Here is a 26,152-nt window from a genome sequence, read left to right as displayed (position 1 = left end):
GTACCATGTCTTCTGGGCTTTCTTAAAAAGCATAGTTTTGCTTTAACTCATTGAACATGGACTACCTGCTGACAGTCACATGTTTCTGCTAAGAATATTACAATTAAAGAATAAGCTAAAATTACAAACAAGTGCAGCCTTTGTACATTTGAATCAGTGGCACTAATGATTACAAAGTGCACAGGTTCTATGCAGTGGCTGACACTTGCTCTGCAGCAGATGATCTATTCAGCAGAAAAGTGAGCTGTTTCATGGAAGCAATTTTCTTTGTCAAGATACGTAATCGTGATCTGAGTTTCTGACATAGTGGACCTGATCCTGTCAATCTGACACAGATAAAAACTTGCACTGCCTACCACTAAAATGTGTGTATGTAAAGACTGAAGAATCCAGGTCTGCTGTAAAACACAGCCAAGACTAACCTCCCTGAAGATTCATTTAGAATTACTGCCTCTTTGGCTAAATGCCAAAGGTATTTTCCTTTAAAAATATGACTATTCTGTCCAGCTGAGTTCTTAATGAGTGACATCCTGGTCCTGTTGAAATAAATGGCAACACAGTTAATGTAGCACAGCTATAAGGTCACTGACCTGTGTTCCAATGTATTTAACATAAAATATCTGGAGTAGAGATGCTTGTGTCTATCTTTGCAGATCTAGCTCTTAGCTGCATTTGCCAAAAGGCATGAATATGGGAAAGTCTACATCACACAGGTATGCCAAAACAAAGTGAGAAGTATAACATGTGAATTATAACATTCAGAGGGTGCGTCTACATAAGATGCTTTACTGTGCAGTAAAGCAAATTACTGCGCAGTAAGTATCACTGTCTACATGTGCAGACCCTTACTGCACAGTAATTTGTTCTACTCCACAGTTAATTTGCCACCTTCAGTTGCATTTGCAGGTAGCAAATTAACTGCTGAGCAGTTACTGCAAAGTCGGCACGTGTAGACAGTTGACTGGGAGCAAATTTGCTCCCGGTCAGCCAGGCAGCATGGGCAGGAGATTGATCCCTGCCTCTGGGAGCTGCCTGCTGCTGGGGTAAGGGGTTATTGTCCCAACCTGGGCTCTGCCACCGGAGCCCACCACAGCAGCAGGCAGCTCCCTGGGGCAGGGAGCAATCTCCCAGCCCCTACCAGAAGACAATTTGTCTCCTTGCTCCATGCTCCCTGTCAGCCCCTGGGCTAGCACACAGGGGAGCCTGGAGCACCCCCTGGCTGCTGCAGGGAGGTAGAGCAGTGTGGGAGCAGCCCTCTCCAGTCTTCTCCAATTGGGAACAAACGTGCTTCCAAATGCCCACTTGTAGAGATGCCTGTTCAGGGTGGTCTTACTTTGCAGTAAATTACTGCGGAGTAAACCCATCCAGCAGCATTTGCACGTGTAGATGCTCCCAGTGACAGACCTACTGTATTTAGATGTCTTTCCCAAACAGATATCAGAATCAGATTTCAGAAATGCTTAGAATATCGCAATCTTAATTTTAATGAGTTCAACTGAAATCAGGAACAGTGTATATCAAATTGCATTAATCGGATCACCGGAATTCTTTCTTCAACTTTCTAATCTAGATGGTGTTGATCTTCCTGGATTAATACAACAATACATGGACAGTGCTCTACCTGACATATGCCTTAATATTTGTACTTAAAGATATGAAAATATAATTTAGAATAATAAAAAAAAAAAGATAAATTTGAGAGGTGACACCTGTGAAGCTGTCATCTTGTAAGTGGTTGCAAAAACAGTCTTTAAACCGCTATGTCATGGTTCTGCCAAGAACAAATTCTTGAAGCATGAAAGATGTCACTGACTAGGTTGCATGTTCTTTGTACGCCAGCCAAAGGTTATGAAAAGCCTATATTTATCCCCGCAGCAATCTTATCTGACAGTCCGTTGACCAGCAAGTTAACTGCTGTCCGTCTCTCTTTTCAGAGCTTTATAAAGCTCCGGATTTTGTCTTTGATTATACTATCATTCCAGTGTGTATGACAGTAAAGATATATTTGCTCCAGGAATATTCAGTGCCGGAAAGCTTCTAGACTGCATGTCCTACCCATAACAGAGAAGAAGGTTGCTTTGCAGCTGCAGTCAGCCATCAAGAAACCAACCACTGTCTGCTTGCATAGATCTATCCAAGTTTTCTTTGATAAGAAGAGCTAAAATAATGTGTATAAATACTTGTTTTGCCATCTTATGCCAAAATCCATAACAAAAGTCTAGAAAAAATATTGCTTCTTACTGTAAATAAAATATAATCTCCTGTTCATATTTATTTGCAATTTAGCCTAGTTCCAACTCAAAAAAAATCTCAAATTCATGCTCTAAATAGCAGTTGATGGAGCCAGAGGGTAGGTATTTTTAAAAAACAAACGAAGAGAAAAAGTATATCAGAAGACTATACTTTGTATGGATTCCCTAATATATTTTAAGCCAACATTTTTATACATTATTATAGAGATAAAGAAAATGATCTGGAAGAACATGTCTTCTTGTGAAAGCTCCATTTCTCAGTCCTCTGCCTAGCTTTTATTGGTTGGGATGAATGCCTAAGATCAAGTTCCTATCTGTCATGTGCACAGAGACTTCTAAGGAGACAGCACAGCTTTTCTGTGGACTCAACCTGTTAGCAGCAGTCAGAAATTAAGCAAATCACTTACACATACTTTTTAATGGGTTAACTTTATTTGGATCCCAATGAAATCAGTCAAATTAAGGGCGTGTTTAAGTGGTAGGACCAAAGACATACTGGAGCGTTAGAGATGGGGGGAGGAATGCAGCAAATCTGAGCAAGTGATAGGGTTAGGGAGAATGTTTGGGATGAGCTGTTATTTTTCAACAACAAAACAACACCTGACTTAGCAAGAGAAGGTGAATATATACAGTATGTGTAAATCTTATTTGAAGCAGAATGGGAATGCCACCGTCTCACACACATGCCAGAAAACCTACAGGCAGAAGAGATACCATGATGGATAAGGCTGTGGCACAAGATAAACTGTACCAGGCAGCAATGTCTGGTTGTGATGAACCTGGAAAATGGCAATGGTATTTTTTCCTAATACAAATATTATTAATAATGCCTCATTTTATTAGAACTATGACCTCATAAACGCAAGGACCTCATGAATAGGGGTGAAGTTCCTGTAACTCATGGGAAAATTGAATCCATTTCTTGCAGCCATTCTCTGACCTACAATCTCCTGATGTTATTTTCTGTCCAAGACTGAAAGGGTGAAGGAGCTGCACTACATTTGCTGGAGATATGAGGGTAATTTCAACAATTACTTTTGGTCTGAAGGTGAAATAACTACTGAATTAAAAAACAGCTATTTAAGAGCCAGTCTGGAAATATGATATCTGGAATATGTCTGCTTGAACCTTAATACAGTCAGTAGATTCCTGGTCTAGTCAGCAAGACATGAGCAAGCCCTGCACAATGCAGGATGGTATAAGGAAGTAAAGAGAGTTTCATTACATTATATTCATTCATGGCAGTTATTCATCCATATAATTGAAAATTTGTCCAGTGTATTCTAGGAAAATGTTTTTCATACAGTGTTCACGCAACAGTGCATTAAAAAATGTATTGCTACATGTTCTGCTTTATCCATCAACTCAATGCATGGCTATTATTCACAAAAGTAATTATAACATTGATAAAGCATCTACCCAAAAATATACTCACTGGGCATGTCTACGTGATATTTACTGTGCAGCAGACTAATTAGCTGCACAGTAAACATCTTGGTATCTACACATGCACTCCTATTAGGCTGAAGTAAGCTAATTTACTCTGCAGCAGGATAGTATTTGTATTTAAAGATACTATCCTGCTGCAGAGTAAAAAACTCCACAGCAGCACACATGTAGACACTGCCCCAGCTAGCTAGGGCACAAGGGGGTGTGTGTGTGTGTGTGTGTGTGTGTGTGTGTGTGTGTGTGTGTGTGTGTGTGTGTGTGCGCGCGCTCACTGACGAATGACTAATTACCATAGTAGGTGAGTCTCTGGCATGACCATTGAGAAAGCAATGCTGTGCCATTGAAAAACAATTGAAAATCCTGAGTGCAATTTCAGTATTTTTTACAACATTGGTTCATCAGCAGAGCTCTCTGAGCAGTAAGGACAACTGCACTCCCCAGGAGTATAGACATTAGCAAATTATAAAATTTATTTCTAAATAGCAGATACCTGAGACTCAGTAAATTCAAAAGTCTCAACCATGGGCACTGCTTAGGAAGAAGGCATATCTGGTTGTATAACCTGCTCCAACATCTGGGGCAAAGGAAGAACAAACATCCACATTTTAAAGGAATACCAATGTATGGTGTCATTACACGCTTATATTTGTTCTTTTTCCTTCTGCCATAATGATTTTATGAACATGAGATTTAAATGTGTAAATGTAAGTGCCCCATTGCAGAAAAACATTGCAATCAGCAGCAGCAGTGCAAATTACTGCCCAATTCTTGTATATTTTGGGTATATCTACACATTCATTAATGCACCTTAGATACTGCACATTTAGTTTAGTACTTCCTTAATAAAGTACTAAGTGTGTAGTAACTAGAGTTCCTGCACTTTAGTGTCGACACGTGGTTATTTTGTGATGCTTACTGAACACTCACCTAATAACACTGCGCAGTAGGCTATTAGTACGGTTTTTAATCACCACGCCACTGCGCAGTGTTATTAGGCAAATGCGCAGTAAGCGTCTCGTGTAGACGTGCCCTTTGAAACTCCTGAAGGAAGTATGTAATTAAATAACCTTAAGGGGGAAAATCCGCACAGCGGTGCGTGAAATCTGAGCAGCTCGATTCCAACAGCAGCTGACGAACGTGTACCTTGAAGCATCTGCGAGAAACCAACACCAGGCAGAAAATCCAGAACTCGGGGACTCCTAAAGGAAGCGACCAGGAAACGCCTCGTAACAAATGGTTGGAGCAAGCATTTTCAATGCAACTTCCCTCGTGCTGGGGTCTGCCTACTCTGTGCATCCACAAGTCCATGAGGATGCTCTGACATCCTTCCTTTCATAGCAACAGTATAAATACAGCCTGAAAGAACAGACTTTTCTGTTTAATCTGGGCCTTTCTTCAATGGAGACCGCCCTGGTGCCAGGTGGTCCCCAGGAACCGATCAACTGGGGTCTTTTGAAGGACAAGCTTTCTTTTGCAGACTCTATCCCATGTCCGGCCGGTTAAACCACCTGTAGCACGTCCCTTATTTGAGGTCCCGTGTGCTCCGCTCGCTGCCCCCCCCCCCCCGGTTAGCATTTGTGTTATGAACTTTTGACCTCCATTCCCGTCCCGGTTTTCATTATTATTTGTCCAAAGAAATCTGTGGTGCCCCCAGTACTAAAGGGGGCTTATTGTTTCTGGGACCGGCCTGGCCGAGGTGTTAAAAGGCCTGGAGCATGTTGTCACAAGGACAGAAGAACGGTCCTTCCACCTCAGTGACCTATGTCCCCTGTCACCACGAGTCACGGTCACACCACACCAGGACAGCATGGAGACCCCCCCCAGAGCAGCAGCGTGCCCTGCTGGAGCTGCCCGTGGGCTAGGCCGTGCCTGGTTAACGAGGGGGCTGTGTTTGAGCACCGCAGGCCGCAGAGACCAGCGTAGCAGTAGCAGCGCCTCGACACCCCTTCAGCAAAAGCGGGAAAACGTAGCCACGCCCCCTTCCCCTCAGATGCCACGCCAACGCTGATAGGCTGGTCTAATCCCCGCCTCTCCCTTTGTCCCGGACCCGCCTATTGGCCGCGCGTTCGGCCGCGCGTGCTCTCATTGGTCATTCCCACAACGGTGCTTTCCGGGCACCTTCCGGTGGCGCCACTTCCGCTCATGCGCTGAGGGCCCGGGAGCGGCTCGGGCCGCGCTGAGGGGAGGCCCCGGGGGGACGATGAGCGGCGGCAGCGGCGGCGCGGGGGGCCCGGACGGCAACGACGAGTTTTACCAGCAGCTGCGGCTGCAGCAGCTCTACGGCGAGGGCGGCGGCGGTGGCGAGGGCGGCACAGACGCCTTCACCTACGTGGACCCGGCCGACGGCGCCGCCTACGAGTGGGACCGCGAGAAAAAGGCCTGGTTCCCCAAGGTGCGTCACGCGGCGGGGGGGGGTGCAGTGGGACCATCCATCGCGCCCCGCGTCCGACCACGGGTCTCGAATCGCCCCGAGGTCGACCCGGCTGGATTCGGAAGGCGTGGGCGCGGGAAGTTCGGATACAGCCGTGGGGCGAGGCGAGGCGCACCCAGAGATTTCTGAATCCCGACGTTCCAAAGAAGAGTCGCCCTCTTGTTTTATCTGCAGTCAAAAATCACGCGAGACCGAAGCTGGCGGTTCGACGGGGAGCCTCGAGCGCGCCAAGGTTGAGCGCGCTGCCCTAAGGTAGCGCCCGGCTGGAGGCCCCTGAAATCCTGACCCGGTTCGGAGTTTGTTTTTTTTTTACAGGAAACGACCTCTCGATCGGCATTTGGCGTTTGTACATCCTAAGCCCTGGGCCTCCTTGCCTTTCTCGTCCTACAAATGATGCCGGGGTGTTGGTTGTAGCTGTCCTGGTCTGAGGACACCGGCACACAAGGCTCTTTGGGTCGATCTGATCCCTTTTACTAGACCAGCTCAAGTAGTTGGGCTAATAATGGTTTTCCCAACTATATCGGAGCTGGGCGAATAACGGTTTTGACGCCTGTCGGAGCTGGGCTAATAGAAGAGATCGCATCTACTCGAAGAGCTTTGTCATAGAAGAGGAGTTATTTATCCTGCTACTTGTGGCCTCTGCCCGCCAACGTTTTGGACACGTAAATGACTTGTTTTTGCTGCACTCATTAGACCTTGGGTGCAAAATACTTCTGAATTCGTAAATTAAGCAGAGCGGAGACAGGAAAAGTTGAGTGATGCCCAAAGCCAGACGTGTTTTGGGGGGGGGGTGTTGTTTGTTTGGCATGTCTGTGCCTGCCCAAATTCTGGATACTGTTAAAAGTCTTTCAATATAAATGCGAACAGCTACCAATTTTATACTGTGCTCCTTAAAAAGAAAAAAAATCCTTGCTGATAAATGATATGTTCAGATACAAGTTATTTCTTTGCACTGCTAGACACGATGTGTCTTGTGAAAGACATTAGATCATATGTTGAATTTGTATGTTGGCATTCTTCACTGCTAAACCCATGTATTTGGTTTCTCTGTCTTTTTCAAATGTAGACCATGTTCTCTGCGGCCAAACGTTCAATTTGTTTCCACTTTGGTTTGCTCAGTATTGAAGCTGTGACAAGTCCTTCTAGTATTAATGGCTCCTGGTATGTGGTTCTTTCCTGAGTCTTTTGGAGAGAGGTAACCCGAGCAAGGTGCAGGGCCCCGTCCCTGGACACGAGGATTTGGTGGGGCGGGGGGTTCAGAGCGGCTGGACATGAAGCCGCTGTGCTCCACCCAACTCCGCGGGGCACCCCAAAGTGAGGGGCCCAGGACGGTTGCCCCGATTCAAACCCCTGCCCCGGACGGCCTTGCTTTTGAGTGGGCTTGAAGACTAAACTACCTCCAACTCCTGCCAAAATGGGTTGAAGCTCACAAGAGGGAAGCTGTCTATGGGATTTTAGCACGTGGAATGGATTCTTTCTCACTTACAAAACTTTTACCAAGTGTGGTGCATGCCATTGCTTTTGGGGCCAGCATTGTAATACAAAACATTCTAAAAGCAAAATAGGTCATGTATCAAGAAGTAGATTTAAATTAAGTTTTTGTCCAAATATAGTCTTACCAATCAAATTTTGAAAAGAGTGCAGCTGCAAGAAGATTACTTTTAGGAGGGATTGATTTACTGATATAGTAGTTCAGTGCAAGCTGTTAACAGCGTTAACTGAAAAACTTGAAAATCTATTAAAAATAATTCTGAGAGAAATAATTCAGTACTTGTGATATTGTATTAACAAGCTGTTAAGGTTGACCAGACCCAAGTGTAGTTGAAGTTACCCTAATGTAAGATTTTTTTCAAAAGGTCAGTGCACTGCTATTGTAGTAGACCAGATCCAACCTTTTGGTTTTGAGTTGTGCTAAATTGTGTTGGCTTCATGAGGCAAGCAAACTGCCCAGTGAACAGGCAAGCACTGCAAGCATATGAGCACTGAAGGGCTGTCAGATTTGGGATGTAATACTGTACTGTTGTTGAGCCCCAAATAATCTGTGTAAAAGAGCAGAGACTGTAGTGATTTAATTCATTCCTCTCAGCACTCAAGTAGGGTGTTATTCACACCTTCTAAGAGCTCACTCTGGAATTAAGTCTTTGTCGTTTTTGAATGCTTGTGAAATAAAAAAAAAAAAAAAAATCATCACATTGATTATTACAGGCAGATAGATGTAGCACTCCTCTACAGTTGAGTCCAGCCTGAAAAGGTTACGTGAAAGGTTAACCATATTTTCCTCTTTTTGTTATAACTATGCCACAACTGATTTATAAACTTAGCACTGATACTTGTCTAGCAAAGATTAAAGTACTTCATTTAAAACAAGTTTCTTAAAGGCTGGCTTTGACATTACTTGGTCATACAATCATTCCCTGGAGGAAGGCCTGATAGGAAGAGAGCCAGATAACCTATCTTCAAGTAGTGGCTGAGCCAAAGACATGATATATGATCTTAGACTTAAAGCCAAGTATTAATTTGTATAATCTACAATGAGACGTTTACTGTCTCTCAACACCCATTATATTTTCTCTTTGAAAATGTTGCTTCCAAAAGACATGTCCTCAAGTGACAGTGACATTAATAGTTGATAGTTCTTGGATGCCTGTCAATGTCATTTCATCTGTTTGACATGGCTGAGAGCACTTGGTTTCTGTACTTGAGAGCAATCTAACTCAGTGAGTGAAAGAGAAACAAAATTTTACTGTGGTGGGAGGCATCACTTCTTAAAATTTCAGGCGCAATATAGACAAAAGCTGTTGAATTTTGGTTGGTTCAGGTATTTCACACAGTTTGTATGGACTTTCATTATGGCTTTATTAATATTGGTAATGGTTCAACTGTGCTGTCTAGCCACCCTTTACACTTTCTCATTGCAAGTGAAATAATCTCCATTATTTAATGTTTTTTGGAAGTTGTCATCAGAAGATCACTATACTTGTAACATGGCACAGTGGGCAGTTCTTTGAAATGTGGATATTCTTTGAACTATGGATTAATATATTTTCATTTTTTTTTTTCTTTTCAGATAAATGAGGACTTCCTCGCAACATATCATGCAAACTATGGCTTCTCTACAGAGAATAAAGACAGTTCCTCTGCTTCTGGTGCAGTGATTGAAAGTAAGCCACCTGCAGATTCTAGGACACCTGGAATGCGGCAGCCAACAAATAAAAAAGAATCGCAACAAGCAGATCCCAAACAGAAAGGAGAAAAAAGAAAACCTGATGCAGGCAAGCAGTCCTATTTTTATACAAGTTGGAAAAGTACTATTTTTAAGGCGGGGAAGAGGGGGGGCAATTTTAAATTGTTTTTGAGTATCTTGCACAACAAAAATGAATCTATTTTGAAAAGTCTGAACTACTCGATTTATATAACACATTTGCTTCTAAAAACCTGTATTTCTACAGTGAGAATGAACTTACTGACAGGACGCTCAAAATGTTGTCATTAAGTGGAAAAATTTTGGATGAAATTGACAGATGGGACAATGAGTTTCTGAACTGTTAAGATTGACTGTGAACTTCTAAACTACATGAAGATCAGCTCTTCCATATTTAATTCCTTAACTTCATTGTATTTAAATTATGATTTTGTTTTTAGGGTGGTTTCAGGTTGAAGAAGACAAAAACACAAATGTATACGTTACTGGTAAGTGAGCATGTTATCATTCACATGGAGCAAGGATTTGTGTAAGTGATTCACCTAATTACTGTATTTACTTGACTATAAAATGACCCCCTCCCCTCAATAATTGGATTTTTATATGTGGAAAACTTACAAATTTGTTGTAATTTTCCAGGTGTAGAATCTAATTATTGGAGGCTTGCCTTGTATTTGTCCTCCCACTGCAATAGTGGGGAAAATAAATGTGGGGTGTTACAGTTGTCCCTTTGCCCTCTGCTGCCCCGACATCTTCCCTCTGCAAGCTGTTCTCTCACCTTCCTGTTAGACCCTGGTCTCTCTGAGTGCATGGAAGTGAGGGGAAATTTTTAAACCGTTGACTTTGAAATAAACTTGCTTGTAGTAATTTAGCTCATCCAGATTTGATGTAATTTACCTTTAACTGCCGCAAGTTTTAGCACAAGCACACTGTAAACACGTTTTTAAAACATCACTTCTGTATAAATCTGTCAGCAGCAAGGGGCAGATGAGGAAAAGTGTTGGGTCCCTTACTTAATGGGGGAGGCAACCTAGCGCAGATGATGGGAAAGAGGCTGAAGTACTTGGTGCCTTTTTTGCCTCACAAGCAAGTCTTCACAAGCAAGGTCAGCTCCCAGGCAACTGCACTGGGTAGCACAGTTTGGGGAGAAGAGGAGCAGCCAACAGTGGTGAAAGAACAGGTTAGGGGCTGTTTAAGAAAAGCTGGACATGTACAAGTCCATGGGGCCAGATGTGATGCACCCAGAGGTGCTGAGGGAATTGGCTGCAGAGCTGCTGGACATTATCTTTGAAAAATCATGGCAATCAGGAGAGGTCCCAGACGAGCAAACGTAGTGCCCATCTTTAAGAAAGGGAAGGAAGATCCAGGGAACTACAGACTAGTCAGCCTCACTTCAGTCCCTGAAAAAATCATGGCGCAGATCCTCAAGGAATCCATTTATAAGCACTTGGAGGAGAAGGTGATTAGGAACAGTCACCATGGATTCACCAAGGGCAAGTCATACCTGACCAACTTGATTGCCTTCTATGAAAAGATGACTGGCTCTGGATGTGGGGAGGAAAGTAGACATGATATACCTCAGTTTTAGCAAGGCTTTTGATATGGTCTCTCTCAACATTTTTGCAGCCAAGCTAAGGAAGTACGGGTTGGATGGATGAATTGTAAAGTGGTTAGAAAACTGGCTGGATCTTTGGACTCAAAGGGTGGTAATCAATAGCTCAATGTCTGGCTGGCAGCTGGTGTCAAATGGAGTGCCCCAGGGATCGGTCCTGGGGCTGGTGTTTTTTCATTATCTCTGTCAGTTTCCAGGAAGAAGGGATGGAGTGTATGCTTAGCAAATTTGCAGATGACACCAAGGTGTAGGACATAGTAGATACTCTGGAGGATAGGGCTAAGACTCGGTGACTTAGACAAACTGCAGAATTGGACCAAAAGGAGTCTCAAGAAGTTCAATAAGGAAAAGTGCAAAGTCCTGCACTTAAGACAGAACAGTCCCATGCACCGGTGCAGGCTGGGGGCTGACTGGCTGGGCAGCAGCTCTGCAGAAAAGGACCTGGGGGTTACAGTGGACAATAAGCTAAATATGAGGCAGCAGTGTACCCTAGTTGCAAAGAAGGCTAACAGCATGCTGGGTTGCATTGGTAGGAGTGTTGTCAACAGATCGATGGGAATGTTTCTTCCCCTCTACTCAGCACTGATGAAGTCACATCTGGAGTCCTGTGTTCAGTTTTGGGCCTTCCACTGGAGAAAGGATGTGGACACATTGGAGAGAGTCCAGCAGAGGGCAAAGAAAATAGAGAGCTTGGACCCATGACTTGTGAGAAGAGGCTGAGGGGACAAGGCTTATTTAGTTCGGAGAAGAGAAGACTGAGGGGATTTAATAGCAGCCTTCAAGTTGCTGAGGGGTAGGTCCAAAAAGGATGGAGCTGAACTGTTCTCGGTGGTGGCAGGTGATGGAGCAAGGAGCAACGGTCCCAAGTTACAGCAAAGGAAGTTTAGGCTAGGCATTAGGAAAAAGTTTCTCATGAGGAGGGTAGTAAAGGACTGGAACTGGTTACCCAGAGAGGTGGTGGAGGTTTTTAAGACCAGGCTAGACAGAGCCATGGTTGGGATGATGTAGTTGAGGATGCTCCTACTTTGAGCAAGGGGTTGGACTGGATGACCTCCTGAGCAGCGTTCCCTCTAAGCCTTGCTGCATATGCGGCCACGCAGGTGTGCTCATGCCATGCTGTCAGGCACACCTGTGTGTCCACGCACACCATGCAGCTTAGAGGGAACGCTGCTCCTGAGGTCTCTTCCAACCCTAATTTTTCTATGATTCTGTGGGAGCGGGGCCACACTAATCACACAACAGCCTGAGAGGGGGGTGACAGGGGAATCTGGATGTGCTGTTTGGAACCCTGTTTGGTGATGCTTGTTAGACGTTTGGCAAGGTTGGTGAAGAAACAGGAATAATTGGAAATGGAAAAGGAAGGCACAGCTCAGCTGTGGGAGTGAAGAGGAAGTCTAAATGAATTTTGTGTAGTGGCTCACCATGACTTGAAAGAGAATCAGGACTGAGCTTAATGGGCCCTACCATATGTATTACATAGATGGGTTGCACTCACTTATCTTTGTAGTGGGTTCCTATTGGTATGTTTGCCCGATATAGGCCATGTGTTTTATAGCGGTACTCAGTGTTGGCTGAATTTAATCAACTTTATAATTGGTTTTCATTACTGAGCACCATCAGTTTAATGACACAGAGTATTTAATGAGGCTTTCTTGTATGCAAATGTAAGACAAGTTTTTGGGGTTTTTTTGTTTTTGTTTTTTTTTTCCCCCCCTATGCCGATTGGGGGTAGAGAAAAACCTCACCTTATACTTGTGTAAATATGGTAGCGCCTGCATGAATCGCATCATAGTCACTATTGTGAAAATGGCCACCCACTCTTTCCTCCATTCATAATTGCACGGGTTACTTATCCTCAAGTTCTTGAGTTTTAGGGGGTCGGACTCGATGCTCTATTGAGGTCCCTTCCGACCCTAACATCTATGAATCTATAACATCCCCGTGACTGCTACAAAAATTGCAAACATGGGAAAGTAGTAGCAGGAAAGCACAGGACACTTTAGCTCCTTTTAAATTCAGTTTAGCTGATTGATGCAGTTTGACCAGACAGCACGGCTAGTAGCTTGTTATCACTATTCAGAAAACATTGATCTAGAGATGAGATGTAACACATGAATTTAAAAAACAGGGATTGTACAGGGAGGTGGAGAATAGTTTACAGCAAGGTGAAGTAATTTTAAACGCTGCATGTGGCCTGAGGAATTTGTGTGTAGAGGGGTAGGCAGACAGCCTCTGGTAGAAATACTGGAGAGCAGTGGCACTGGGATAAGGATGAGGAAGTAAGAAAGAAGCAAAAGAGAGACAAGTATTATACATATGTGTTTCAAGACTATATTTAACTTTCTATGTTAGCTAGTGCTAAATATCTGTTTTCACGTGCCAACATTTTCAGGAAAGTTTAACTGTATCTGAACTTCTCAACCCAAAGATGAATTTTTGTCTGAAAATGTTGTGCAGCTAGGTTTGGCTGTTTCTTTTTGAGTTGTACGATTACAAGAAAAACGTGTACTTCATTCTCTGGGCTTAGATAGCACAGGGTTTTTAAAAAAAAAAATCAAATCCCTTTTGTTTCTTGTGCTCAGATAACATAGTTGTCTAAAAAGTTCACTGTGATGTGGAGATCATGGACAGACCCTCGTGTATCCCAGTATAACTTATGCTGGTTTTCTGTACCGCTGCCACTTAACCTGAGGTGGTTTGGGTTGCTATTGCTGCAGCTTAGCTGTTTGCCTTGAGAAAAGGTTTTACCTAAGATTCAAGCTGTGGACAGACCATCTAAACTGGTTTGACTTCAAGACGGGAGGAGTTTCACCCATGTTTTTTCTCAATAATAATTCTTCACTGGATTGGGTGACATAACTGCAGTTGAGCGGTTTGTGTGATCAGTCTCCTACATTTTTTTTACATCCATGCAATGTTGATTGCACAAGTGTGAACATGTTTCCTGTCTATACACTCAGTAAAGAAGGTATGTTGTATAAATCTGAGAGGGGGGAAATTTGTCTGCTTGCTCTGGAGTTTGTAATGATCTGTTTCAGTGAATGGAATCAATTGAGATGTGTGCACAGTAAAATAAATGCTACATTGTTCAGTAAAGGTACCTGCACATTGGGTAATATGTGCTACAATATCATTGTTGTCTGAAATGCTTAGTACAACACGAGACTTGGTATCCACAGATTAGGAAATTCAGAATTTAATGATTGCTATTGAAACTATAACTTTTGATTTAATACATATTGTCGGGAGAAAAGATTCCCAACATGTCAATTAAAAGGAAGTATGCTAACAGTTGCAGTTGTCAGAGAACAGAAAAATTGTTCTTTGCAAGCTTTTGGGTACAGACACCCTTCTGTAGACTCTCCCTCTGCATGAAGTTGTATTGTGCTGTTATACTGGCTTTGACAAGAGAGCACAATACAACTGTAAACTCTTCCTTTGCCTGAAAAAAAGGGTGTTTGTACTCAAAAGCTTGCAAAGATCTTTTATTAGACCAACTAGATAGTTGGAAAGTTTGTTCACGTTTACCCAAAGAACCATGTCTGTCTCTGTCCTTAGACCAACGCAGCTGCAACCAATACCCCGGTTGCCAGAGAGTATATTTTTGAACGTGTAAAAACTCATCCAAAAATGTCACTGACAGAAAGATTTTTCAATTAATGACAGATTTATTCATGTGTAGTTGTTGGGGGGGGGGGGGGAAGGAACTGGAATGGACTATAACCATATATAGCAAGTTTTCTGGTTTTATTCATTTTGCAGGTTTGCCTCCAGATGTTACAAAGGATGAATTTATACAGGTTATGTCAAAATGTGGCATAATTATGCTAGATCCTCAGACAGATGAACCTAAAATCAAACTCTATAAAGACAAGGAAGGGAATCTGAAAGGTGATGGCCTCTGTTGTTATCTCAAGGTCAGTGGTGCAATCAAAAGAGATGTTTTCATGATGTCTGTGCTTCATGGCAAAAGTTATTGCTAGCAAGTTTGCAGCTTTCTCAGGCATTTCCCAGTTAACGTGTTTGTTTTTAACAGAAGCTGCTGCTTCAGAACTCTTGGTGGGCTCTTTTCTTTGCTTTAAGATACCAGTGGTTATCATGTTCACAGCTGTCAGCTTATGTTCTTGCTGTTTATAGTTGATAAATCAAGTAAAATGTATTTACCCCCCCCACAAAACCAAACCCCAAGTAGCTTTCATAATAGAGCCACTAAGTACATCCTTGATGCAAATGATACAGAGATCTCTCCCTGAATCTATACAACAGAGAAGGTTGAAAGCATGCCCTTTGCATATAGCAATGGTTCTCAGCCTTGACAGACTTTGGGCACCCCTTGAACAATGCTCACTTGTAGTTTTCGCTAGTTTTGATTTTGGAAAATGAGAGAAGTTCTTCTGTTGAAAAGAACTTGGGGAGACTATATCATGTCAGAAAGAAATCAGTTGTGTTAAAAACACTATGAACACTCTGGTTGTGTCCAGATGAGTGGGGCTGTGCACGGTGTGTGGCACCACAGACGTGTACCACACATTCAGCTGCTCTCTGCACTGCAAGGTAGCAATGCAGAATTTTTGGGTTTTTTTGACCCTTGGAGATCCAGGGGTCAAAAAAAACCCATGCAAAAAAAAAAAATTGCAGAGTGGCACATGCAGGAGTAGCATGCACTGCCCTCCTGAGGCTGCCAGCCAGGCTCCAAGTGGCAGAATCGCTGCTGCTGCAGCCCCAGGAGGCCCCCAGGACCCTAGGTAAAGCTGTGGGGGCCAGCCCGATGCTGGCTTCAGCCTCCCCTACCTCACCCGGGTAACCTGCTGCATGCCAGGGGGCGTATGGCACAGGCATTCTCTGGGGACAAGCACCAGCAACATAAAAGTGTGGTGCTGCTTCTTGTTCCAGGGGAAGCAAACATCCATGCTTATGTCGATGGAGCCTCTGGTTTTATCTTATGAATCATGTTTGTACATCTGACAGTGTGAATATTATTAGGTGGCAACCCTCCAAGAATCTCAAGGCTCCCCAGGGTGCCGTGTTGCCTTGGCTGAGAATCGCTCTTCAGAGTGAATTTTGCATGATAAGTTGTTGATGTGAAATGATAAAAATAGAAAATGCATTCTATGAACGTTCGTGCTTCTGTAATAGTAAAATCCTGGTTGAATTGCTGTTGTGATCCTGAATTCTCTTTAGATGTTTATACAGTCAGAATGAAGTAGCTACAAAAGACAGGCTGAGTATTTCACCACGAGGACCTTTAATTTGTGTATTTTGTATTACTGTTTCACGCTGAGATTAGGCAGATCACAGTGGTTCTAAAGTTTAGACTGTGTGACTATGCCCTACCCTACATGCAGTTAGTCATGGACCATCCTGGAGCTTCAGCTGCTTGAGCGGTGTGTCTTGGAGAGAGCATATTATGCCATTGCTCAGTCATACATGGTAGCTTCCTATTTCTTGAATGCCAGAAATGTGCCTAGTATTCAGTGCATAAATATAAAGCCAACTTGTAGCCCAAAACTTGGCTGTTGACTTCCAGAAATACTTGGAATTGGCAAGACTTTTGACAGTGGGACTTCAACTTCTAAATGAACTTATGTGCCTTTCTTAATTCTTAACTCTAATTATGGTATCTTGCATGAGCATCACAGGTTGTTTTTTGAAAAATAGTTGGGGGAAGAAAAGCATCAATTAATTTTATAATTTGGAACGTGAATCTGTGTTATAGGAAAACAGTGAAATACTGGCTTGACTTTTGCCACAAACAAAGCAGTTAACATTTGCCCCCTCTTCTAATAGACTCTTATATTAAATGGGTTGCAACTATTTGTTTTGAGTGGAGAGGAATGAAATTTTATCTTAACTTTTTAACACCCAAACCTTCATCTAAGTAAGTTGGCTATGTCTTGTTTCAAAGTTTGCCGCGTTATTTTAATGTCCCAATAGAGAGAATCGGTTGGTCTCGCGTTAAGACTTTTGGACGAGGCTGAGATTAGAGGATACAAACTGCATGTTGAAGTTGCAAAGTTTCAGCTGAAGGGGGAGTACGATGCAAGCAAAAAGAGGAAGAAATGCAAAGACTACAGGAAGAAGATGTCTCAACAGCAAAAGTTTGTCACATTTCTTTTTCAGTAAAATGTTACTTTTTTTCTGCATATATGTGTTGGTTGGGTTTCTCCTACAGTTTCACTTATTTCAATGTTATACCACCATCTAAAATCTGATTTTTCTTAAAGTTATTTTACTGTTAGTTTCCTCTTCAAAAGGAGGGAAACTTTGATACCTTGCAAGTCATCAAGATTGTCAAAACTGGCTGGAATCAATAGACAGTGAGTGCATCTCAACAAAGGCTTAAAGCTAAGAGTTGGGAAGCAACGAACTTCTTTCTTTTGTTAAAAACATTTGATAAGGTGTTTTTGCTGGAGTTCCTGAGCCTTCTCTGGAATTCTGTAGTCACTTCTCTCACTGGTGCTGTACCCTTCCTCTGTTCGGTATAACCAGATGCGAAAAAGCAAATTGCGTTATGCTGCGTTGGAACTATTAGCATGGGGTCAGCTTGTATAGGAATAACATGTTTCCATCTTTGCCAGTTTGCTTGGATATCTGACTTCATATGAATAATATTTCTTTAAATATTGGGAGTAGGGAAGCTACTACTCTTTCTTAAAAAACAAGAAAAGAAAAGAAAGTCTTGGCCACTTGCTTATTTTATTCTCTATCAGAGTGTTCCTGTGAACATTCTTTTAATTGATCCTAAGCTGACCTGATACAGGATGATTTTTTTTAAATAGTGTGTGTGGATCAAGTAGTTGGAGTAGGTAGCTTAATTGGGTTTCTCTTCACCCCGTTTAGTTGCCTTTTACAGAATATTCCTTATGTTTAATACATTACACTGACATGAAAGTTTTGGCAAGTTTGGCGTGCCTCAGTTTTAGGTACTTTGTGGAACTTAAAGCAGCTTTATAAGAGAAACAGCAATTAAGTTACAAATTGCTATTCCATTTTCTAGAAGAGTAATTTAAGTCTTTGGTACCAGAGATGCCATTACTGGAATCTGCATGTCAAGAAATATCAAATTCATGATTGTTTTTCAACAAATACTTGTAGAAACTGGAGAGAGCTGCAACAATGTGCTCTGATTGTTGATTCATTTCATTAGACAGCTGGATTGGAGGCCTGAGAAGAAAGATGCTACTGCTCGAATGCGACATGAACGTGTTATCATCATCAGGAACATGTTTCATCCAAAGGATTTTGAGGTAGGATTTTATGCTAACTAATTGAGCGATTTGGCTGTGTTATCTCAGAAATATTTGCGTGGGGGGCTCTGCGCGGGTGCTGTGCCCAGGCCAGCTCCAGCCCTTAAAGGAAAAAAACAAACAAACCCCAGACTCCCTGCTCCTGATGGTGGGGGGTAATCCCTGGTGCTCACCATTGCCCCGCACCATGTGGGGGGCTCTGCATGAGCCCCAGAGGCTGCAGCAAGAGCAGTAAGTCCCAGGGATTTTTTTGGCTTTTTTCCTTAAAGGGCCTGGGTGGGGCACCCATGGGGGGGGGGGGGGGGGGCTGGGAGAGTGGGGGGAGGTATTGAGGAGCTTGTGCAGAGCCCTCCATGCAGTGGGGGTCAGGGCAGCCATGCGGGGGCTGGGGGAGTGGCTGCAGCTCCCTGCTGCAGCCATTGGGGACTGCCCGAATCGTCAAAGCTCTCCGAATCTTTTCCAAAGATTCAGAGAGCTTTAACTCGATTCAGACCTTTTTATTGGTCCCCTAATTGAATTCTGATTCAGAAATTCAGCCACCGAATCTCCTCCGAATCGAATCGCCACCCGAAGCTTCGCACAGCCCTATTAATTATGCCAGAGCCCCCAGATGCCTGAGTTCCCTCTCGCCCTGAGCTGGAGCGGAGCGCAGCGCAGACTGCAGGCTGGGTCGTGTGCTGTAAAAGGAGAGAATGCAGCAGATGTAACTGGAGCTAGGAGGGGCAGGTGGAGCTGCCCGGCCTGACCAAGCATGACTGAACCCGTGGTGCCTGGGGTCTGCGCCCCAGGGGCTGGGGGCAGAGCCTGCCAGGGGCCGAGGCAGCTGCTTTCTCTATCCCTACCATGCAGCTGGTCCAATAGAAGAGATCACCCGTAAGAATTCTTGCCTTTCACATTTCCTGGATCATTATGACAACAGCATTACCCCAGCACTTTGAAATGAGCCACATGCGCACACATTTTGCAGGAGGATCCTTTAGTTCTGAATGAAATCAGGGAAGATTTGCGGACAGAATGTGAGAAGTTTGGACAAGTGAAAAAGGTCCTTATATTTGATGTAAGTAATTTCTGTTGTATGTTCTGTGTACACAGTTACTCGGATTCTTTAAATTGTTAATGGGCTTGCTGGACATTGCCTTTTAAAATGCAGTTATTTTATGGAAAGTTAAGGTTCATTGTTCAAACTTTCTATGTTCAGTTAGTGGATTTTAAATTTCATCTGTGGAATATCTTCTGATTTGAACAGAAATGTTGTACAAGTTGTGCAGATCTACGTGTTCTTGTTTCCTTCATATCTGTGTACCATTTTTTGCTTCTAGATTGGGGACTTGTATGATGGAAATATGTGCACATTTAAAATGGTCACAACCGACTTTTTTTATTTAAAAACAAACAATACTGATCTGTCTATACAAGGAAACAGTCTTTCATGATTCACACTACTTAAGAATAGGATACATATTTCAAAAGAAGATTATGCACATGTCAAGCAGGCAGAACAGGACCATTCTCTGCCTTGGAAGGCAAAGAAAAGATTGCTCAAACAAAACTTAATTTTTAATTAAACAAAAAAGATACATCTGATAGGATTTGGATTTTTTTTCTTAAAGCGACACCCGGATGGTGTGGCCTCTGTGTCATTTAAAGAAGCAGATGAAGCAGATCTATGCATACAGGCTCTCAATGGAAGGTGGTTTGGTGGCCGGCAACTAAGTGTTGAACCCTGGGATGGTGTGACAGACTATCAGGTAATCCTTAGATGTCCCAATGTTTCACTGAATTTTAATCTAAAAACTCTTCTCAAGTGTGAATCTTTAATTTGTTTAAAGTTACAAGGAAACAAACCTAGAATTGAAATAAAATCAGGTATTTTAACATTTGAAGTCCTCTTTTTTTCTAAATCACTTTTGCGTACCAATTTTGGGGATTTCTCTTAGAACTATTTGTTGCTTTCCACTTCATCTCAAAGGCCCTAGATGTATCTCGCTTTTGCACACTGGAAATGTAACCTCTGTTCAGTAAATCATGCTTAGCACTTACGAGCAGCATGGACCTTGGCTAGAGTGAAGCTCCAAGATATTACACTTGATGCATATTAATGATGAAAGCAGCAGTTTCATAATTTTTAAGCCTAAGCTACCTTGTTACATGCAAGTGCCAGGTTGCAGTTTTGGTGGGGATATTTATCAAGGCCTATATATATATGTATTTAGATTGAAGAGACCTCAAGAGAGAGGGAAGAAAGGCTCAAAGGCTGGGGATCATTTTTAGAAGACCCTGACGCATCAGGCCAGAAAACTACATCTGATGCAAATTCTTCAACAAGCAGCGTGAAACTGCCTGAAGGAGAACAGGCTTCAAAAGAAACCGACCCTTCCAAAGGTGCTGTGAACGACGATGCTCGGAAGAGAGAGAATAACGGCCAAGGCATGAATGAAGATGGCGCTCCATCCACAGACAGCAGCGTTGCGGGCAGTGATGATGAAGCAGATACATAACATCTTGATATTTTGTGAAAGTGTAATTTCTAGGGCAATGCTTGGGTTCCTATTATCCTGTGCTTCAAGGTGACTCAAGGCAGTGTTCGTATGAATTATATGCAGATTAGGATGTCATCAATTGTGTGCTTTGAAATTTTCATTAAGAGCAGTATTTAATGAGGATTTAAAAGTTCATATTAATTGACTGTTGTTCTAGCTGAGTATCTCAATTTGGGTGCAGAGAACTGACCAGGCTTTTTATGTCATATTTTTGCTTGTCAGTGTTTCAGTTATGTAAATGTGAAGTACGCTCAAACTCTGAAGTTTCTATAATGACACAAACGAAGTCAAATAATATACTAAGGTTATTGACAACTGAATGATTTTAACATTTGCTTTAATTTCTTGAGACCTTTCGGAACTTGGTATCATTCTGTTAAAGAAGACAGTTGTTGGTACTGAACCCATACATGTACTGCCATGTGTTTGACATTCTACCTATCAGTTGGCCTACAAAACTGAAAAATAAATGAGCCTTAACAGAGCCAACATGAAGCACCAGATATGTGAAACGGTGCTTTTAAATTGAAATGCTGAGCATATAAAATCTCTTACTTTCTGCATATATCTTCCATTAGCGTAGAGCAGTTGCAAGTCTGTTAAAAGGACTAGAAGCTGTAAACATTTCAACACTGGAACGTAACAAATAAGACTGACTTCGGATCTTAGTTTTAAATTCTGGCAGTGAAGGTAGATGTTCATCATATGCTATAAGCATGTAAAAATATATCGTACGTTTGAATATTTGGCTTTTGGGGTTTTTTTGCCTTGATGAATCTAAGATTAAGTAGGGCTTCTCTGCTAAGAGTGGGGAGGTAGTATGTGCCATGTTCTCTTTGAGACACACATACTTTTGGGCCCGTCTCCAGCCCCTAGAACTGCTTTTTCATACCCCAGAGACTTATAAAATTTGAAGAATTTTGATAACTTAATCCCAGAGTTGTTGCACAAATATTTGAATATTTGGCAATGTGTTTTTTGAAGAATATTGCCTTCTTCCATTTACATCTTGTTAGCCAGTTAAGCAGTTTTGAAGTGTGCTGAATTTCAAAAGCGACTTCAGTGGAGATGTTTATCATCGAAACAACTTAATTAGACATCTAATTAAGGATTTAGGAACATGATTTTGGCCCTGTCCCTTTAGTAGATCTCTCCATATGGATGACTTTTTAGTTTTCATTTTACAGGAGGCTTTTTAAACTTCCAATTTATAATGTTGATTTTTTTTTTCCTTAATAATAAATAATAGGTCGAAAGAGATTATGGATGCTAATTCTCAAGTGTGTTTCCATTTTGAAGCATTTGGACAGTTTGAATAGAAGACCCTGATTGTCTTTCAGATAGATTTGTGCTGTGGTTACCTTCTGTGGTTTTTGCATTTGTCCAGGCAGCCACGCTAGTTACATTTTTGGGGGGAATTTTTTTTGGGGTGGGGGAAATCCCCTTGTGCTTGGATCATAGCGATAAGAATGTGTAAATTCGTAATCGCCATTGTAGTTGCATCTTATTTTGTTTTCTGAGCAACCTAGATGAGAGTACGACAAAGACCATCAGATGCGATGCCCCTGAATTTGACAGCTATGGTTTTTTGGTTTTTTTAATGATATTTGTGTGACAGGTTTTTCTACTTGTACATAACATTATTTTAGGAAACTTTAATGGATTGTTCCATTAAAAGCGTATAAATACTTATAGCTGTGGCCTACATTGATTCTAAACATAAGAAACGTTTGCGCTGGTAATGAATGTTGCAGAACTTATCACCACAAATAGCTGTGTGCTTAAAGCTTCTGTGTAGGACATGTGCAGCTTAGTGTCATGGCTGTTGCTTTCAGTGCTCTTCTAGCTCCAAAACTCTAGACCTATAAGCTATTGCTCTTTGTTAGCTTTTGGAGGTCCTGTTTTACAATATGTAACCTTCTGTGCAGGTGTTTGATTTTGCAGTTACATAGGAGAACTGAAACTGCTGTGGAGAACGCTTGAGAAATGTATGAATGTTGTATATACAGTACTTAAAGCCTTATCACTCGGTGTCAGAAAACCCCATCTATTTTAGTACGAATTAGTGTGTTTCAGGAGGAAAAAAATATCTAATGCTAAATGACACTGTGTCTGTATAGCAAGTTTCCTCTCGGTTGATTCATAAATTCATTTGATTGGCTTGCCTATCAAGTGAAATGTGCTTAATTGGAGGAGTAGTAGTTTTAACCTCTTCTTTTTGCTGTCCACACAATTTCTAAATGAATAAATGCAATGAAGATTGTAAAAACGTTAACCTTTCTTCATTCTTGAAGTAAAATAATGGAAAAGGATGTAAAAACCCTATTGTTTTCATGCTAATGCCTGAAATTCAGAACTTCTCACTCCTAGCTAGAAAAACTGTCTTAAAGTAAGTACATTACATTGAAAGTCCTTTTCCTTCCCTCCCCCCCAGTGTTTTGCCAATACATCTGAAAAATGTGTAGTTTGATTAATAAAACATCATGACAAGACTATGTTAGTTTATACAAAGTAATTGGTAAAGAAACTGGCTTTGTTTCTTGTAGATGCTTATGTGAATTGCTATTTAGTAACAGCAAGTTTTCCCTTTTTCTTAGTTATGCAAGTGTTCATTATCCACTAATTTTGAGGTAGGCGGGCATGTCTACCTGTTCATTAATGCGCCTTAGATGCTGTGCATTTAGTGTAGTACTTCCTTAATAAAGTACTAACTAAATGCTCAGTACCTAGAGTTACTGCACGGTAGCACTGGCGCAGTTATTTAGTGACACTTACTGTGCAGTAGCCTATTAACACGGTTGTTGCCGTGACACGCTACTGTGCAGTGTTGTTAGGCTAATGTGCAGTAAGCATCTTGTGTAAATATGCCCAGCTATTATTTTTCATGATCATGAAAATGGATTTCTAGTATTTCAGTGCAGTAATGACTCAACTGATCCATGTGTGCGCAAAACTTGTGATCACATCAGTCTAAATTTTTAGAATTTTTATTACGTTTTAATCCCAGTAACTGAGTAGCATTAACTTCTTCTAAAATACACCAAATAGTTTTTCCAGGTAACTATCTACCCCATAAATAGTTTGAGAGAATAAAATCCAAATGTAGTCTAAAACCTAAGGATTTGTTGCTTTGTGGCTCAAAATGAAAATGCTCTCTTATGATAAAAGAGAACTACGTTGTCAGTACAGAGTTAAATCCATCAGTTCAGTAAGGACTGCAAGTGGAAATTCATGCTCTTGTACCTTATTTTATACCTTAATTCTTGGTAGTGATTTTTTTTCCTAATCTGATCTGTACTCCACTCGCCAGGATTCCCCCATGAAGTTGTTACAAACAGCACAGAAAATGGGTTCAATCGGAGAAGTGAACATTTCGAGAAAAGCCATCCCTCTTAAACTGTCTTTTCATGAAAAGGTGCGGTTGGTTCGTGGTTTAGCAGGAAGCTGAAATGATCTTCCAGCAGTCACTGTAGTCGATGGTGGAAGAGTTGCTCTTAGATTCTGGTTAGGAGATTTGGAAAAGGTGGCAAAGTGTCTAAACTCACTTCAGTGTCCAAGGGGATTAAGCGGGGTGGGGATGCTACTGTGAAGTTCTCACCAACCCATCTTCTGTATTGCTCACTTAAGAACCAAATCAAATTAAGCCTCCATTTTATGACAGAATGATACTCTAATTACCTGAAGATGCTGACATGCAGACAGGGGGTACTGAAACAAAAGAGTTTTTTCATAAACATCAGGACTGGAAGGGACCTTGTAAGATCATCAGGTCCAACCCCCTGCCCCAGGGGCAGGAAGCAGCTAGGGTCAAAGGAGCCCAGCAAGATAAGCGTCCAATGTTTCTTAAGTGTCCTTTGACCCTAGCTGACTCCTTTTAAGTACTACGCAGAGACAAGACTATAAGGTGCATCAGCAATGCAGGGATCTGAAAAGGCAATGAAGCCCCAAAAGAGCAGATGTGTACGTTACCACGAGTGTGTTTTCCAATTTGCATATACAGCTAGGAAGAGAGGAATGAATTAGTTTAGTTTTTCATTTTGCATCAAAATGTTTATCTGTTTCTCCTGCTGATTTTTCACTTTTTAAATACAGCTGGATATATTTACCTCTTTTTAATTGAATTTCAGTCCTTTAGAACAAGATTTATTTTGTACTGGGATTGCAATTCACTTAAAATCATTAGTGTGTTAAATGCAGTGCATTTTTGAGCTAGAAGCTTGTCCTGGAAATCATTCACCAAGGCTTACGCTTTTGAATATTTAGTTCCAGTTCACTTTAGAAAGCTTACAGTGACGAGTTGTTTCGTAAAATCACAGACTGACCCTTAAATTTTACAGCGAGTCAATATTTACATCCTCAAGTCGTAAACCACGTACAACCTGGTGAAATCCCTTTTAAGATGTCACGTAGCTTTAGAATTTTTGTGGGATTTAAAATCAAGAGTTTATTTTTTGTTTCTGAACTTGAGAAAGCGTACTGCAGTATGACAAAGGACTTAAATTCTGTACATTAAGCAAGTAGTGGTATATTTGTGTTAAGTTGACTTGTGTGTATTTTAGTGCTGACTTTCACAGGGCTCGAAGTTCTTAGTATCAGGGGATTCTGAAAGTGCAATAAAATACCAGAACAAAATGGCCTTTACAGAGTTTGGAGGCCAGTTCTTTGCACTGACTGGTAATACGCTACTATGGAAGTAGTACTGTGAAAATATTTTTCACCAAATTTGAATTTTTCTTACTGGCCTTTTCTTTTTGGCAAAGTTGAATTGACCATTCAAAGCTCTCTCGCATTCTGGAAAGAAAGCGTTTTTATTTTGGAAATACCTTCATACATATGTAATTTCTAGCCTTGTGACAGCACCCAAAATCTCTTGATTTTCTGTGTCTTGAATTTTGTTTCTTAAAGGGGTTGTGTTTTATACTACCTTTTTAATAAACAAATTGATGAAGAAACCGCTCAGCCTTTTTGATCAATATTTGAGAGATTGTAGTTAATCTAAATCTCCATTTATTTTGTAATTTTATAAGATGCTACGAATTGAATATAATATCTTGTGCTTACACTGTAATTTTAATGAATACGTGTAAATATGTGTTAACACCCATGCACTAGTACTTCATTACCAACATGTCTGGTAATTTCACTTCCGACAGCCTGATTAAACCCAAATGACATTGCACCTTGCTATATTGCAACTTCTGTTGGGTAACTCATGAAGGTGATGGGTCAGAAAGAAAGTCCCAAGAACAGAGAAGGTTAATAATCCAGGATAGTCTGCCTGGGGAGACTGAACCCATTTCTCTCACCTACAAGGCGAGTGGCATGCTACCTGTGTATCTTGAAGCGGGTTAGTCTTAGTTTCTTCTGCTGCAGCTCTTCTGTTTTACGTAAAATAATTCTTGAGACAAAGAACAAAAGG

The 26,152-nt window shown here is 41.7% G+C and overlaps 1 protein-coding gene across 1 annotated transcript; it reads left to right on the top strand.

Moving 5' to 3' along the window:
• Nucleotides 1-5,853: 5,853 nt before the first annotated feature.
• HTATSF1 (HIV-1 Tat specific factor 1) lies at nucleotides 5,854-25,910 on the top strand. The gene is made up of 9 exons (XM_014600906.3): nucleotides 5,854-6,093; nucleotides 9,200-9,404; nucleotides 9,775-9,822; nucleotides 14,709-14,863; nucleotides 16,881-17,044; nucleotides 18,094-18,193; nucleotides 19,161-19,250; nucleotides 19,804-19,941; nucleotides 20,407-25,910. Exons 1-9 carry the CDS (start codon nucleotides 5,902-5,904, stop codon nucleotides 20,689-20,691), a joined length of 1,377 nt encoding a protein of 458 aa, XP_014456392.1. The 5' UTR covers nucleotides 5,854-5,901; the 3' UTR covers nucleotides 20,692-25,910.
• Nucleotides 25,911-26,152: the final 242 nt, after the last annotated feature.

The sequence above is a fragment of the Alligator mississippiensis genome, chromosome 8 (assembly GCF_030867095.1).
Source record: "Alligator mississippiensis isolate rAllMis1 chromosome 8, rAllMis1, whole genome shotgun sequence".
Lineage (NCBI taxonomy): Eukaryota > Metazoa > Chordata > Crocodylia > Alligatoridae > Alligator > Alligator mississippiensis.
This window is presented reverse-complemented; position numbering and strand designations above follow the sequence as displayed.